The sequence below is a fragment of the Formica exsecta genome, unplaced genomic scaffold (assembly GCF_003651465.1).
Source record: "Formica exsecta isolate Colony F162 unplaced genomic scaffold, ASM365146v1 scaffold21, whole genome shotgun sequence".
Classification (NCBI taxonomy): Eukaryota; Metazoa; Arthropoda; class Insecta; order Hymenoptera; family Formicidae; genus Formica; species Formica exsecta.
In genome coordinates, this window is record NW_021849398.1 from 4,114,629 (window position 1) to 4,128,875 (window position 14,247).

Here is a 14,247-nt window from a genome sequence, read left to right on the forward strand (position 1 = left end):
TTCCTCAATCTGCAGCTGAACTGTAAACCAACGGGTTAGAGGGGGCGGAAACCCCAACAGTTAGATATTGCCAATTTGCTATAACCATATACATTCTATAAAATAAGCATGTTTCAGAAAAGTATATAAATAATATTGCATATATTTAAATTGCATCTTAATTGATTTTTCAAAGTCAAAAGCTTACAATGCTTTATATGACTTATTAATTAAAAACCTTATTAAAAAAAAAAGGAAAAGATTCTTAAGACATACAACTTCAAGTATTTCGGATAAATTATTATATATATTTTTTTTTAATAATAAGTAATGCTTAAATATATATTTTCATAGAATTTTATGGCATTAGAAATATAAATTTAGTGGTCAGATCATAATTATTCAGCAAAATTGGCAATCCCTCTTGCCAAATTTGATGATTCAAGATGGTTCTAAAGTTCCTGATGCTTACCTCTGAGAATTTTGAATTTTTATCAATATATATACATTATACTTACACATATATCATTCATAGCCATCTATACTCTATAAATTAGGCTTCAGAAACTTATATACAGAAGCAAAATATTTGAAACAATTCCCTAGCTATATGTACTAGCGTACTAAAGGAAATAAGTTATAAATATCAATTGAGAAAAAGAAACTTACAGAGATAAGCTCTCTCCTGTTCAGGAGTCAGATTTGTTGGTAGTACCGTAGGCATCCCTGGTATAAATGTTTTGTCATGTTCGCTACCACTCCATCTAGTCTTTTTCCTCTTCTTACGTTCTCCCTCTTTTGTTTCTTTCTCCTGTTTACAATCTCCTAAAGAAATCTTATTATTAGACAATATAAAAATTATAATACATAATATGTAACACATATATATATATATATATACACACACACACACACACACACACACATGTACATATACACTTTCACAGCGTATCCAATACTGTAGAGAAATTATACAAGATTAAAAAACAGAAACATTTTTCGCATGTTCGCAAACGAATTTGAATAATGTCAATTTCTTTATCGGAACATTCTACTGACATTGGAACAAATAAAAAAATAAAAAAGCAACATAATAAATAAAAATTATTGTTATACTAGATATATTTAAATAAGACTAGAATTGAGATCGCGTGTTGCGCGAATATTATCGCATGCACAACACCTGAGAAAATGTTACTTGCGAAAGACGGAAAAAGAGAGAGAGAGAAAGAAAGGAGTAAGAGGACTCACCCTCCGCCTCTCGCTTGCGATTTGTAACGCTGGACGAGTTGGCGTTTGCTTGCGTGCCGTTCGCTATCGCGGCGGAAACAGCAGCGGCTGCCGCCGCCGCCGCCGCGGCCGCAGCTGCGGCCGTCGCCGTGTTCGTACCCGCGGTGCTTTGCTGCTGCTGGGCGTTCTGCAGATAGCTCGGATTCAACAGTGACGTAAAATTTCGCGGTTGATTCATGCTACTGGTGACGACGCCGTTGTCGGCGGTAGTCGTATTTACTTCGTATGCGTTTTCGTCGACGCGATATATTACTCGCGATCGCCAACGAACCACAACGGACGAGCGACGTGAGCGAAGTATACACAATTGAGAAAATGGCGAAATCCAACAAAGGGGCCGTTAGCACACTTCCATTCTTGACGCACCGTGGCCAGATATCAGCCGCGTATCGTATCCTTCAAGACCCGTTTACACGTGACGCAGGTCTTTCTGATTGGCGCGTTTTTCTGATTCACGTCGACGAGCCAATCGTGGATCGAATGACTAAAAGAGACTAATTATATATACCACTTTCCAATGGAAAAATTCATTTCGCAAAATATTATGAACTAAAGCCCGGTCTACAATGAGTCGTTAGTCGCAAGCAAATTGACCAACCACAGTCTATTATTTCAAGAATATTCTAGGAATAATCGACTGTGGTTGGTCAATTTGCTTGCGACTAACGACTCTTTGTAGATCGGACATAACTGCCCGGATTCATGCGACCCATACTAGGATTGCGATCGAAAATCTATTCCTCGACATAAAATTTCATTGTCCACAATCTTTTTTTTTTTTTTTTTTTTTTTGTCCTTTGTCTGGACCTTTTTTTGGACTCCCTCCTCTTTTAGAGGAGTTTTGCTTATGTTCTACAAACCCATAAGAAACAATGGTGTATGGGCGACTAATGCCCAACCAGCCATAAAAGAAAGAAGAAGAAGAACATTGTCCACAATCTGGACAAAAAAAGTAAGGAAGATAAAGTGGAAAATCCACTTGACGTCAGACTCCAAGCTCAAAACTTGTATTATTTTTACCGGTTTATACATGTAATTTTATGACCTATAGATTAAAAACTATAAAACAATATATATTAAACGTATAGATTAAAAACTAAAAATATGAATATATTATTACTATTTTTTTTATCAATATAAATTTAAAATAGATTATTATAAAATATATTGACTATTAAAGTATAAATCAATATACTATATTAATGTATTTGCATACAATATATAAGAAAATTAAATGTGGCACGACAAATGGCACGCGCATAGCGTGCGTTTGTAATGTTCTAGTTCTTATGCAATTTTGATGTTAGCAACTATATTATTTTCAGCATTCGTGAGTAATTCCTGATTGGTTAGCTGCAAATATATGGGATGTGCAAAGACTTTCTTTAGGTTTGTTCTTTTTAACTGAACTTTTTGCGCGTTTCTCGTTTTTCCTTTCTTTCTTTCAAACTTCTAAATATATATCTATCTCATTCTATTTCGTTCTAGTTCAGCTAAAAATAACAAACCTTATTGTTATATATTTTCTGCATGTACCTTTAATAAACTTGACACTATTTTGTTTACATTATAGATAGTGTTTATGATTATTTGTATGAATTCTTGCGAAACTTAATTTAAAAGATAGGGTAATGTATCATTACAGTTATCTGGAATGTCTTTTATAATATACCTTACTTGTCATATGAGTAAAATTTTCATATTATTAATTATAATATTCAATATCAATTCTTATATATACTGTTGATAGATTTATTATTGATACATTTTATACACAAACTATAAGCTACAATATACAAATTTATAAATCTCTATTTTACATTTTCTCAGGAAGTAAACAACAATGTCAGACGACATAAAAATCTTGCTGAAGGAAGCCCGTGAGTCTTTTAAGCAGAATGAATATCTGGAGACTATGAAAAAATGTAAAAAGGTCTTGAAGAAAGATAAAAACAATTACACAGCATTAATTTTGTTAGCTCGTGCCATGCAAGAAATAGAGGAATTCAAATCACAGGTAGCCTTGGTTCTTCAAAAAGCTGTGGAGATACAACCAAATAATCCATTAGCTTGGCAAGGTCTAGTGGCATACTATGAAAAAATGCCTCAAGATAATGACAACTGGGAAAAGTTGGCTCTAGCTTACTGCAAACTTTTACAATTGGATAGGTACGAGATATTTCGCTATTAATTTTTAAAAGATTTTAAATTATATAGAAAGCAATAACAAACCATGAGTTTCTGTGCCTCTTTAGTGATTCTCCTAAGTTCACATATTTTATCAATAAAGTCTCAGAAATTGTTCTGAGAACCAAGAATGATGACATACTGTCTCAAGTATTAGATACATTGAGCGTATTACGAGAAGTTTCTACCAAAGAGAAGACAAGTCTAATTGATAAGACTCTAGCATGGGTTTTAACAGAGTACTCTGATAATAGTATGACCAAGTATCAGGAATTTTATGAAGATATATTAGCATCTGTAATAAATGATACAGATTTAGTGAATAGACAAGAATATTACAGGAAATATTTAAAGATGTTATATGATTCAAACAAGTTTACTATTTTATTAACGGCGGCTCAGAATATGCATTCTCAATTTCCACAAGATGCTTATCCTTTAGGTAAACCATTTTTAATCAAATCTTGTTGATACTTTCAGTATGTTTATTATTTTCTAGTGACATAATTAGCTCCTTTGTATAACAGAATGGATCTGCTGTGTCTATTATGAAGAGGCTATATTGAATGAAAAGGATCTTGACATTAATATAACTCATATTTATGAATCTCTTTTAAAGCTGAATGCAAATTCTGAGGTTGCATTAATTGCAAAGGCAGCATATTTGAAGAGCACAGAGAAGTTAATCAATTCTCGCGAATGTTTGAATCAAGCAATCTCGTTAAATGCACAATTATTTTATGCCTGGTTATTATTAAGCAAAGTATATTATAAACTTTATTGCTGGGAACAAACCGAGAATGCTTCCAAACAAGCATTACAATTGATGAAACCTCATTTGAAGGACAAATTGTACTGTAAAGTTAAGTTGAGATTACTTGAAGCAATGAGTAGAAGTAATAACAAACAAAAGTTGACGCAGACACAACAGACATGCGACGAGGTATTTTTTGAAACATGTACAAAATGTTATGTAAAATTTATTATACAAGTCTTTCTTAATATTTTTTTATTTAAATTTGTTTTCAGTTATTGAAGACTGAACCTTCTGTCCAATTGCAATTGATATATGCACGGACAAGTGTGTTACTGGATAAGCCTGATGCTATTACTGTATTAAGTAGCTTGGAGTCTCAGGATGAAATTAAAATTCAAGTTCTTATACTCAAAGCATTGTACCTAAAGAAGAACAAGCAATACGAGGAAGCCATTAACATTCTCGAGCTAGCTCTAAATAATTCTGAAGCTTGGTTGACGTTTGGTAAGATATATTGGGATATGGGAGACTACAATCACAGCCTGATGGCTTTCTTAAATGGCGTCCAAGCGGATCGCAATAATTGGGAATGCATGATTTATTTGGGACATTATTATCGCGAACACGGTAATGACATTGAACGTTCGAGAAGATGTTATCATACTGCATTGCAAATCAATCCAAATTCTGAGGAAGCTGGCATTGGACTGAGCACAGCTTATCGGCTTCTGAAGAACACTGTAATAAACATTATATAAAAATTTTTTACATATTTGTATATTGATAACAATTATCACATAATCCTCCTAAAGTTTTGATCAATCTAACTGGTAATCTTATATATGGTACTTAGGATGCCAACATACAGCTATTGCAAAGGGTAACTATGCAACAAGCTACAGGAGTGAAATGGGCCTGGCTCCAATTGGGTCTACAGTATTTAGATCAAGGTGATGCGGGACAAGCTATCAAGGCATTACAGCATGTGATCAGAGCCGATCCTAACGACAAGTATAAAAATATAACATTATTTTATCCTGTTACAAAGCACTGTGACGTACCTTATCACAAATTTACTTTGTATAGTCATAGCTGGGAATCTCTGGCGGATGCATATTTAGTGCGCGGTGCTCACACATCGGCGTTGAAATCGTATCAACGTGCGCTACAGCTGAGTCCAGAAGCCTTGTATCCCATGATACAACTTGCGAATATCAAACTGGTATATAAAATTTATGAAAATTACCAATTACGTACCACATACACACACACATATATATATTGATACACAAAATTTTTTTTTCCAGCTCATTGGTCAGCATAAAGAAGCCAAAGAGGATTTCGAAAGTATATTAAAAAATGATAAACAATATATTCTTGCATTAAAAGGTTTAGCTCAAGCGTGTTTGGGTCTGGCAAGGGAAAATATCACAAAACAATTTTTATGTCGTGCGAGAGAAAATCTACAACAAGCGGCAAATAATCTTACGGATGCTATTATGATACGTAGTGATCTATCCTGCAATTGGAAATTACTTGGCGATGTCTGTTTTAGAACAGCTGGTATGCCAGAAAAATATTGCTACTTAAGAGTTAAACCTATTTTAATGAAATGCGATAGTACCGAGGAACATATGAGCATTAGAGGAAATGAAATACTCAGGCTGTCAATAAGGTAAAAAAAAAAAAAGAAATTATTTTTAAGATATTTTTTAAATATTTGCCGTATTTCATTTTTCAAACGATATTTATAGCTTCAAAAATTTAGCTTTATCGATAAATCATCTCATTTTACTGTCAGATGCTTTTGTCGAGCACTGTCAACCGCGCAAAATTCTGCGTTGTTATGGCATGATTTAGCGTGCTGTTACTCGATGCAATTGGACCGCGATTCTACAGTCAACAAGGATGACACGGCAGCCAAATGTCTTGCCGCTGCAAAACATGCCGTCAAACTTTGTCCGCAGTCATGGCTACATTGGAACATTTTAGGCGTTATTTGTATATCGCCATATATAAAGAATTATGCTCTGGCCCAGCATTGTTTCGTTATGGCAATCGATCGAGAATCAAACAATGCAATAGCTTGGAGCAATCTGGGAACATTGTATCTGCATTTAGGTACACTTAAAAACATAACTGTCACTTTTCACATTTTATTCCATCAAGTTATTATGGATTTTATAACAATTGCCTAATGTATTGCTTGTTAATATATAGGAGATATCTATAGAGCGAACGAAGCATTCTCTCGAGCGCAACGTGCGGATCCTAGTTATATAAATAGTTGGATAGGCCAAGGAATAATCGCGGAGAACTTACTGAGGAAGGAAGCGATGGATTTATTCCGGCATTCGACGCAATTGGGTTATCACAATGAAGCGGCTTTAGGCTACGCTCATTGGGTACTCACCACCCTTCTAAATTCTGCAATGAAAAGAGATCCGTTATTTGTTTACGTTATCGAAAAAATGCACGCAATACCTGCAGCGGCCGATGTTCTTACCTGGTATACAGGTGGGTGTGAGAGATAACGACATCAGCGCGACGTGATACTCTCTTTTTGTATTTTGGGGCAAAGCAATTTTATCAAATTTTAGAACATGTACCAAATGACGTTTACGCTCTAAATACTCATGGTCTGTTATTGGAACGATTGAAATTGTATAACACGGCGGTTAAGCAATTTATCAAAGCTTTAAAACTGAGCCAGGACGAAGAAGGAGACATGATATCCATAAATTTGGCACGTGTCCTGATTCAAATCGGAAAACATGAGCAAGCGATCGAGTTATGTAGACAAGTGAAACGTGGAAGTTTCAATTCTCAATGCCATCTGGCATTATCCTTATTCAAAGGTAGCAGAAGTTTTTTATAGATTTGTATTCAACTAAACATATATAATTTTGAAGAGAATAAGAAACAAACATTTTATCAATTATGTAGCTAAACAGTATGAAGAATCGTACAATATGTACGAAGCAGCTCTACATTGGATGGCGGACACTGAAACGCACAAAGCGAATGTTTTATGCGCGATGGCAGCGATTGCTTACATTTTTCAAGGAGCGGACGCTGTCAAAACCCTGCTATTCCAATGCATACAAATAAAACCACCCACCATAGCTGGCTTCTTGGCAACCGCTGCTTTAGGAATTCTGCACAATGACTTCAATTTGACTTCTTTAGTATTGAAGGAATTGGAACCATACACAGATCATCACGAGTATGGTCATCATATCGTCACATTGTCTGCATATTATCATGTTATTCAAGGAAATCTCACGGAAGCTATTCGAATTTTCTCCAAAGCTATTTTCAGACATCCTAGTAAGTTCACAATATCATTTATCAAATATTCAAACTTATTTTTTAAAACAAATATCTTTATTTTATAGATGACATTAAGTATTGGGTTCGTCTTGTTAGAGTTTCATTGTTAAACAAAAATTTAGACATCTTCCGTAAATGTGCTCAGACAGCGTTGGTTTTAAGCAGAAATACATCCATGACTGATATTGTATATGTCGCTTGCGCATCCGCGTACAGTCATTTCGGTACGACAGAGGGCCTTAGGCAGGCTCAGAAAAATATATTTACATATCCCACCAATGTTGAGAGCTGGGCTAATTTTATTGCTGCTCTTTTACCTAGGTTAGTGTTATGAAAACTGACATTTTATTTGTCTTATTTGTTTCTGACAATTGTTGCCGAACACATATATATTACTTTTCTGTTTATAGATGTACAGATAAGGATTCCAAAATTAATAATCAATGGATGTCATCATTAATATCCATGATAAGATCACAATTCCAAACTTCCAAATATATGTCACAATGGCTGCTTCATAATACACAAGAACTTAACAGTTCTTAAGTTAATAAAACTTGCAATTTGTGTGCATCCTTTTCTTATGGTTTATTGTAAGAATATATTTTGTATGCATTGTGTATAATAAATCTAAGTTATGTAATGAATCGCGTATATATATAATTTAAAGTCTCTCTTTTATGAATATTATTAAAAATTTATCCACTTTTATAGATGAGGAAGGTATATCAATAATAAAATTGATTTCTATATTGACCCATATTGACCGATGATGGATGAAATTGCAAATGTTTTTACTAAAGTAAGTATATTTACTAAATAAAAACAATATTTTGTGATTAAGAAAATCATATTTAAATAAAAACAAATGCGATTTAGTCCATTGTCGATCGATATAGATTATTTATTTATTCATCGGTTTAATCTTAATTTTACCCAAACTAATAATTATTGGGTTACACGAAACACATTCTACAACTTTGGAGCACACTTACAAAAGATCTCGCAATACTGGTCTATTACGTGAGAACGATCGCTGCCGTTGTGAAGCAGATTGAATATTAGATTGAAAAGCGTTCAACCGCCTTTGAGCACGTTTCACTGGATCAACAGATATTTCGGAGACGATATGATCTTCCAAGGTCTAGAAAAAATATACAGTTACATTCAACTCTTTTCATCATAATCACGCAGATATTGAACAGTTTACTTCTGTCTCGACTTGATTAAACATGTACATATCCTTTGTAATATATAAAAAAAAATACATTTTAGAATAATATAATACTATATGCAATAGATTAATAATAATTAATGATCAATGAGTGATCAGCTTAGTAAAACTTACATCAAGCAAGATATGATCGTTGTTTTTCAACAGAGCAATCAATTTGTAAAGTTCAAAGTCCTCAGGAATATTCTCCTTCGCCATAGCCTCCTCCAACTTTTCAATCTAAAAGTACAGATATAATCAGCAAAAAATATAGTACATGTCTGTTATATTACTTAAGCAAATTATAAGCAGATACATACTACATCTCTGAAGTATTTTTCTTTCTGAGTATTTGGGTTATCAAACTCTAACGATCTTCTGAAGATTGGCACTATTTCAGTAAATCTCTTCAAGTCTGTAAATGCCAAAACTTTCAAACATCTTACATCGATATATCGGGATTCTCTTATCGCAGTTAAAATTTCTATAGCTATGTGAGATGAATTTTGATTAATGGCTAGAGCTGTTAAAAATGTACTGGCTCTACGCATAAATATAAATCCTTTGTCGTTTATTTCCCTCCAGAGATTTAGGGCATATTGCAATGTTTCTGGTGTATTCTGAAAGTATCAAGTATGATTATGTAAAACAAGCTTTGATGAGATTTAATTTCTTTTATAAGAAATGTTACCTCTTTGTAACAAGCAGCCATAACTAATATCAAAGAATTCCTTGGATATCCACCAGAATCTAGATTTTTAGTTTTAATTATGTCGTACACATCTCTCATTTCTGTGTACCTTCCATGCTTATATAGCAGAGATAAGAGAATCTGGTAGCTAATCATTTGATCAAAGAAATTTTCAAACTCAGAATCTTTGAAAGCAGTGAGCGCAAGATCTGGTTCATCAAGATAGTAAAAGGTACGCATTACCACAGGACCAAAGACAAAAGTACCAAATCTCAATTCTTTGTTTTGACTATTAAACTTTGTTATCATCCTGACAAGTAGTTCAATATCTTCGGGCTTTTTCTGTGCTAAGTGCAACATGGACTTCAGGTCTTCTGTGAAAATCTGACCTGACTCTGAGTTGCATACCTCCTGCATTTTAGTACGGAATGTATTCTCCACATTTAAAAATTGATTGCGAAAGTTTAAACGTGCATTTTCATAGCCTTGTAGACCCAAACTTTTTTCAGAATATATGAATCTACATGCTGCAAAGTAAAAAAAATAACATATAATCTTTTTCTTCCTAAAAAAATGTTATATGTCATAAAATATTGATAAACATACAAAAATCATAGTTAATAAATATAAAAAAAAAAAAAAAAATTTACTTTTTTTGCTGCATTCCCTTCTCATACATATATAATACATTTAATATATTTGTATATAATAATAATATATAATTTTTAAAGCATGTGTAATTTATTTAATCTTCTTTATCAATTATCGCTAGCTAGAGTATATCATGATGTAATACATAAAATAGGAGTATTAATTAAAAGTTTCTATTGGACATATTGACGTATGTATTCTAAAGTATAATATAAGTGATATCCAAATGTTAATGCCAAAAATTATAAATAATAAAAAAATAAAAAAAGTTAATCCAAAAAGATCGAAGAGTAATGCGATGCGAGGTTAAACGATGTTACGTACAGTTTAGGAAGTTGTGTTTCAGTACGATATTGCTGGCCAATTTTACATTAAGCCTCATAAGACCCCTCATTGTCGCCGCCATTATTTCCGTATATAAATGTTGTAAATCCTTTCCTTTATACTATCATATATCAAGTCTTTACAATTTATCGGCTAACGTGAATCGGTCAAGCGATGTGCAAGATGAGGCGAGAAGAATGTATACGGACCGGAAGCTTAGCGGCTCAATATTTCTCATGCACGTGACTTCCGGTTCCTTGGATTGAGGCATAAACTAAACGCGGTGAAAGATGGACGTGTTTAATTTATTATCTAATATCCAATGAAAAGATTTGTTCCTTAAAAGTTCCTAGACTCGTTCAACATCAGCCGAGTTTACAATGAAATTTGTCCGAAACGTCAGAGCGCAAATCCGCCAATGACAAATCGATAAAAGAGAACAGACTATCTTACGTGGTGAGTAAAATATTTTCCATGATTGTAGTAAATATGGCAGGTCAACAGCGAATCAGAAGCAGGGAAAAGATTCGCTTTTTAAATCTAGTGATTTTATCAAATGCAAATTTAAATGCAATTTTTCACTACTACTTGCATAATTGTATCGATGATTGAAGATTGAATAAAATTCAGTTGACAGTATATCTATATATAATCAAGATGAGACATGAGATATTCCGTGGCTTGCCGACAATTTCTCTCCTAACCTCTTTAGAGTATCACGTACTCTTGTGACGGTGTTAGCTCAAAACTACAGAGATTCATGTGCTAAATAACATCAAGTTGGAAGGATTTTCTTAAAAAAAGAATTTAAGAAAATATTACGCGTCTGCGAACATTCATGGGATATACTCGTGTAAATCTGCTTGTTTGATATCATCCGAGACATGTCGAATGTACACACGGTAAATAGTATCATTAGTAACAGAAATCGCGATTGTCTTGAATGCAGACTATTGAGCGGTGGCGGTCTTGTCGCCGCTGGCTTATACGTCTGTCATCATTCCAAACAGCATCAGCATCAAGTGGGGAAAGCAGCGATGTACTCGATTGCCTCTGGTATGTTTTTATACAAGTATAATATTGCATTACATAGCTTTGATACTGTGATTTTTTTATTCGAATTTGCTGAGACGGCGCTTGTATTGTATCGAAAAAAGTTTAATCGATAAAACATTGATAAATTATGATAAATTGATGTTAAATATTTATAAATTTCACTTACAATATTTACATATGTAAATAATTCTATTTCCAGTGCTAGTACTTCTTGGCACAGCTAGAATTTTGGACTTACCACCTTTTCAAAATAAATTCAAGCGGAGCTGAGTAATAAATTACTTAAGCAAATATACAGATCCACAGCACTTTGTAATGGTTGCATAAATAATGTGAGTGTGATGCAAAAATATTTATATATTTTTTCTTAACGTATACCTTATCATATACATATAAATGGGAATGCTATTGAGTTTATTTTAGATAAATTCAGATATGATGTTTGTTGAAAAGTTGTAATATTGTACTGATTTATTAAGATTTTATATAAAACTATATATTTATTTTTTTTATGTGTATTCATACTTCAGATTGTAAACTCAATCACAGCATCTCAAACCTACGCTCAAATATCTTTGATGTCTAAATTTTGGATAATGCAGACTATAGTCACGTTATCAGTTCTTATTCCTGTAAAAACATACAGGATGTTTTATATCAAATTTTAAAAAATTGCACATCTTAGAATATATATATCAATATACTCAGTAGTAATTTTCTTAATCGTATTCTTGTAGTAATAATATAGTTTAACAGAGTGGAGGGGGGAACATATGGACTTTAAATATTATTTGTAGATACTTTTTTTTTACTATATACAGACTTTTTCATATATTTATCAACATTCTATGATATCACTTTCTTTGAAAAAAAGATTATTAAAAAAAAAAAAAAAAATAGACAAAAAAGGATAGAAAAAACATATTTTACTTCGTAAAATATTTTAGAAAATAATTGGTTTTTTTCCTTAAATGCACAAAATTTTTCTCATGACATATTTATCCTCATCTTTAAAGCTTCTAAACTACGGGAATAAGGCGAGGCTTTACGTATATTGTTTGCGTCCGTTTCATGAAAGGTTAACACGGTGCGAAAACATCAAGAGTGCAGCGCGCGCGCGCGTGTTGCACGTGTTGCAAAACGTCAAGCCACGCGCGTGTGCAGCGCAGAGAACGAGCCGTAAACGCTTTCGTTGTGCGCGCCCGCACACGCTCGTTAATATTCGCACCACGTTACTTCCTGTTACGTTCGACGATACACTTATAGGACACACCGGCTCTGTTGTGCAGAGCGATGTAAACTCGTCTACCCACACTCTGTACGAGTCGATCGCCTACGCGACCGAAACGTGTCCCATGGCGAAGCGCGAGTATTTGTGCTCGCTAATCAGTCATGTATTTATATACTATAATCACATACTTGAAGTCGATTTAACTCATTAAAAACGTTTATAAAGAATTTTTTGAATCGTAATTGTTTTTATCCTTAAAATTCCTTAATTAATCTCTGGACAACACACGACTACTTTTTTTCTGGACAGTTTTGATATATGTATAAAAAAAAGTGAATATATATTGCTCTGGAAGATCTAAAGAAATATTATTATTAAAAATTTGTTTTATACGAAATAAAATTTAAATAAGACAAAAGTTGACTATTAACAGGTCGTATATTATTAATTACGTTACATTTTATATCATTGTTAATGAGGTAACTACTGTTGACAAGGTAACAGACTCTCTATGCATATTGTTATTTACATAAAAGGATTTATATAGAAGATATAATTTAAATAGAAAAATATGGCTTCACACATGAAAAGCTATTTCTAAAAAATAGCTAATATACATATATTATTATACAAAGCTACACATATTATGGCGCAAATTATATCCACTGACTAGCAGGATCAGCATGACAATCGGAATGTAGATTCTTTATAGATTCCGCGTAAGTATACTTTTCCGGCTATACCTAAACTGTGGGTGCGTGCAACTTTTGTCGATCCTAGGCGAGGTCGCGTCTAAGGTCGTTCTTCGGATTCTTTGGCGCCACACCTTGAGCGGATGAGAAACGCGGGATTCACGCGGGACGTCCCGTGCACGGCCTCTTTGCCGCATCGACAGTCTCGACACGCAGAAGATCGCTCTTGTAATACTTGGAACATGGGGCAATCCCCATCCGGTATACGTTCGGCGTGTCCGTTACGTGTGTTGCCTGTGCCCCGCTCGCGATGAAACGACGATCGGACCCGTATTCCGCGATGTTCCTGATCCACCTTTGGTGTGCATCTTTAACAAAGAAAACGGGAGATTATTAGAAGTAAAATTTGTGTGAAAGATCTTTCTTTTGTGTGAGAGGTATTTATTCTAGATTGATGAAGTTAAACACGTGCGTGGTTCTCTCTTATAACAAAAGTCGCAAAAATAAAAATAGAATGATTTCAAGGAATGTTGCTCAGATATCGTAAAAAGATGGTCCAAGATCTCGATTCTACAATAGATCTCACATATAGAATAAAATACCTAAAAATATATAAAAAAATCAGAATTTATTTTGCAAAAAACTTGATTTTAAATTTAAGGGGGAAATCAAAAATTTCTAAAAATGTCAAATATGCATCGTATTAAAAGACTAAAATGTTTTACATATCACATATTATTTTTTCATTTTCCTTATGAAAAAATTATCTTAAGTTTGACACGCCGATTATCCAAAATACGGAGATACATGCTCTTTTCTTTTTTTCTTTTTTTTTTTTTTTTT

General features: G+C 33.5%; 4 protein-coding genes and 1 long non-coding RNA gene across 9 annotated transcripts in view; 2 read left to right on the forward strand and 3 right to left on the reverse strand.

Annotated features, from left to right (window-relative positions):
* The window catches only part of LOC115235056 (splicing factor 1-like), an 8,705-nt gene extending 6,874 nt beyond the window's left edge, over positions 1-1,831 (reverse strand). Inside the window, exons 1-3 of the mRNA XM_029806591.1 lie at positions 1,231-1,831; positions 649-804; positions 1-20 (exon numbers count right to left, since the gene is read on the reverse strand). Coding sequence (XP_029662451.1) covers positions 1-20; positions 649-804; positions 1,231-1,447 — 393 coding nt within the window. The 5' untranslated portion in view covers positions 1,448-1,831. The remainder of the gene's footprint in view (positions 21-648; positions 805-1,230) is intronic.
* A 320-nt stretch (positions 1,832-2,151) lies between these two features.
* On the forward strand, positions 2,152-8,296 carry LOC115235057 (tetratricopeptide repeat protein 37). Of its 5 annotated transcripts, none has more exons than XM_029806595.1 (14): positions 2,152-2,221; positions 3,100-3,438; positions 3,525-3,898; positions 3,984-4,399; positions 4,486-4,953; positions 5,067-5,224; positions 5,300-5,435; positions 5,521-5,888; positions 6,015-6,334; positions 6,434-6,730; positions 6,814-7,071; positions 7,160-7,543; positions 7,612-7,867; positions 7,957-8,296. In XM_029806595.1, the coding sequence occupies exons 2-14, from the start codon at positions 3,113-3,115 to the stop codon at positions 8,090-8,092; spliced, it is 3,897 nt and encodes a 1,298-aa protein (XP_029662455.1). In that variant the 5' UTR covers positions 2,152-2,221; positions 3,100-3,112; the 3' UTR covers positions 8,093-8,296. The 5 variants fall into 5 exon arrangements, with proteins under 5 accessions (XP_029662455.1, XP_029662454.1, XP_029662453.1 ...); XM_029806594.1 differs by lacking the exon at positions 2,152-2,221 and adding an exon at positions 2,460-2,599; XM_029806593.1 differs by lacking the exon at positions 2,152-2,221 and adding an exon at positions 2,595-2,658.
* Positions 8,295-10,707, reverse strand: LOC115235062 (pentatricopeptide repeat-containing protein 2, mitochondrial-like). Its single transcript, XM_029806601.1, has 5 exons — positions 10,426-10,707; positions 9,451-9,977; positions 9,080-9,379; positions 8,895-8,999; positions 8,295-8,690 (listed from the first exon to the last, which is right to left on the reverse strand). The coding sequence occupies exons 1-5, from the start codon at positions 10,505-10,507 to the stop codon at positions 8,538-8,540; spliced, it is 1,167 nt and encodes a 388-aa protein (XP_029662461.1). The 5' UTR covers positions 10,508-10,707; the 3' UTR covers positions 8,295-8,537.
* Positions 10,708-10,994: 287 nt separating this feature from the next.
* LOC115235065 lies at positions 10,995-12,174 on the forward strand. Its single transcript, XM_029806607.1, has 2 exons — positions 10,995-11,481; positions 11,681-12,174. The coding sequence occupies exons 1-2, from the start codon at positions 11,310-11,312 to the stop codon at positions 11,749-11,751; spliced, it is 243 nt and encodes an 80-aa protein (XP_029662467.1). The 5' UTR covers positions 10,995-11,309; the 3' UTR covers positions 11,752-12,174.
* A 386-nt stretch (positions 12,175-12,560) lies between these two features.
* LOC115235068 overlaps positions 12,561-14,247 on the reverse strand; it is a 111,226-nt gene continuing 109,539 nt past the window's right edge. Inside the window, exon 4 of the long non-coding RNA XR_003883973.1 lies at positions 12,561-13,772. This is a non-coding gene — a long non-coding RNA (uncharacterized LOC115235068). The remainder of the gene's footprint in view (positions 13,773-14,247) is intronic.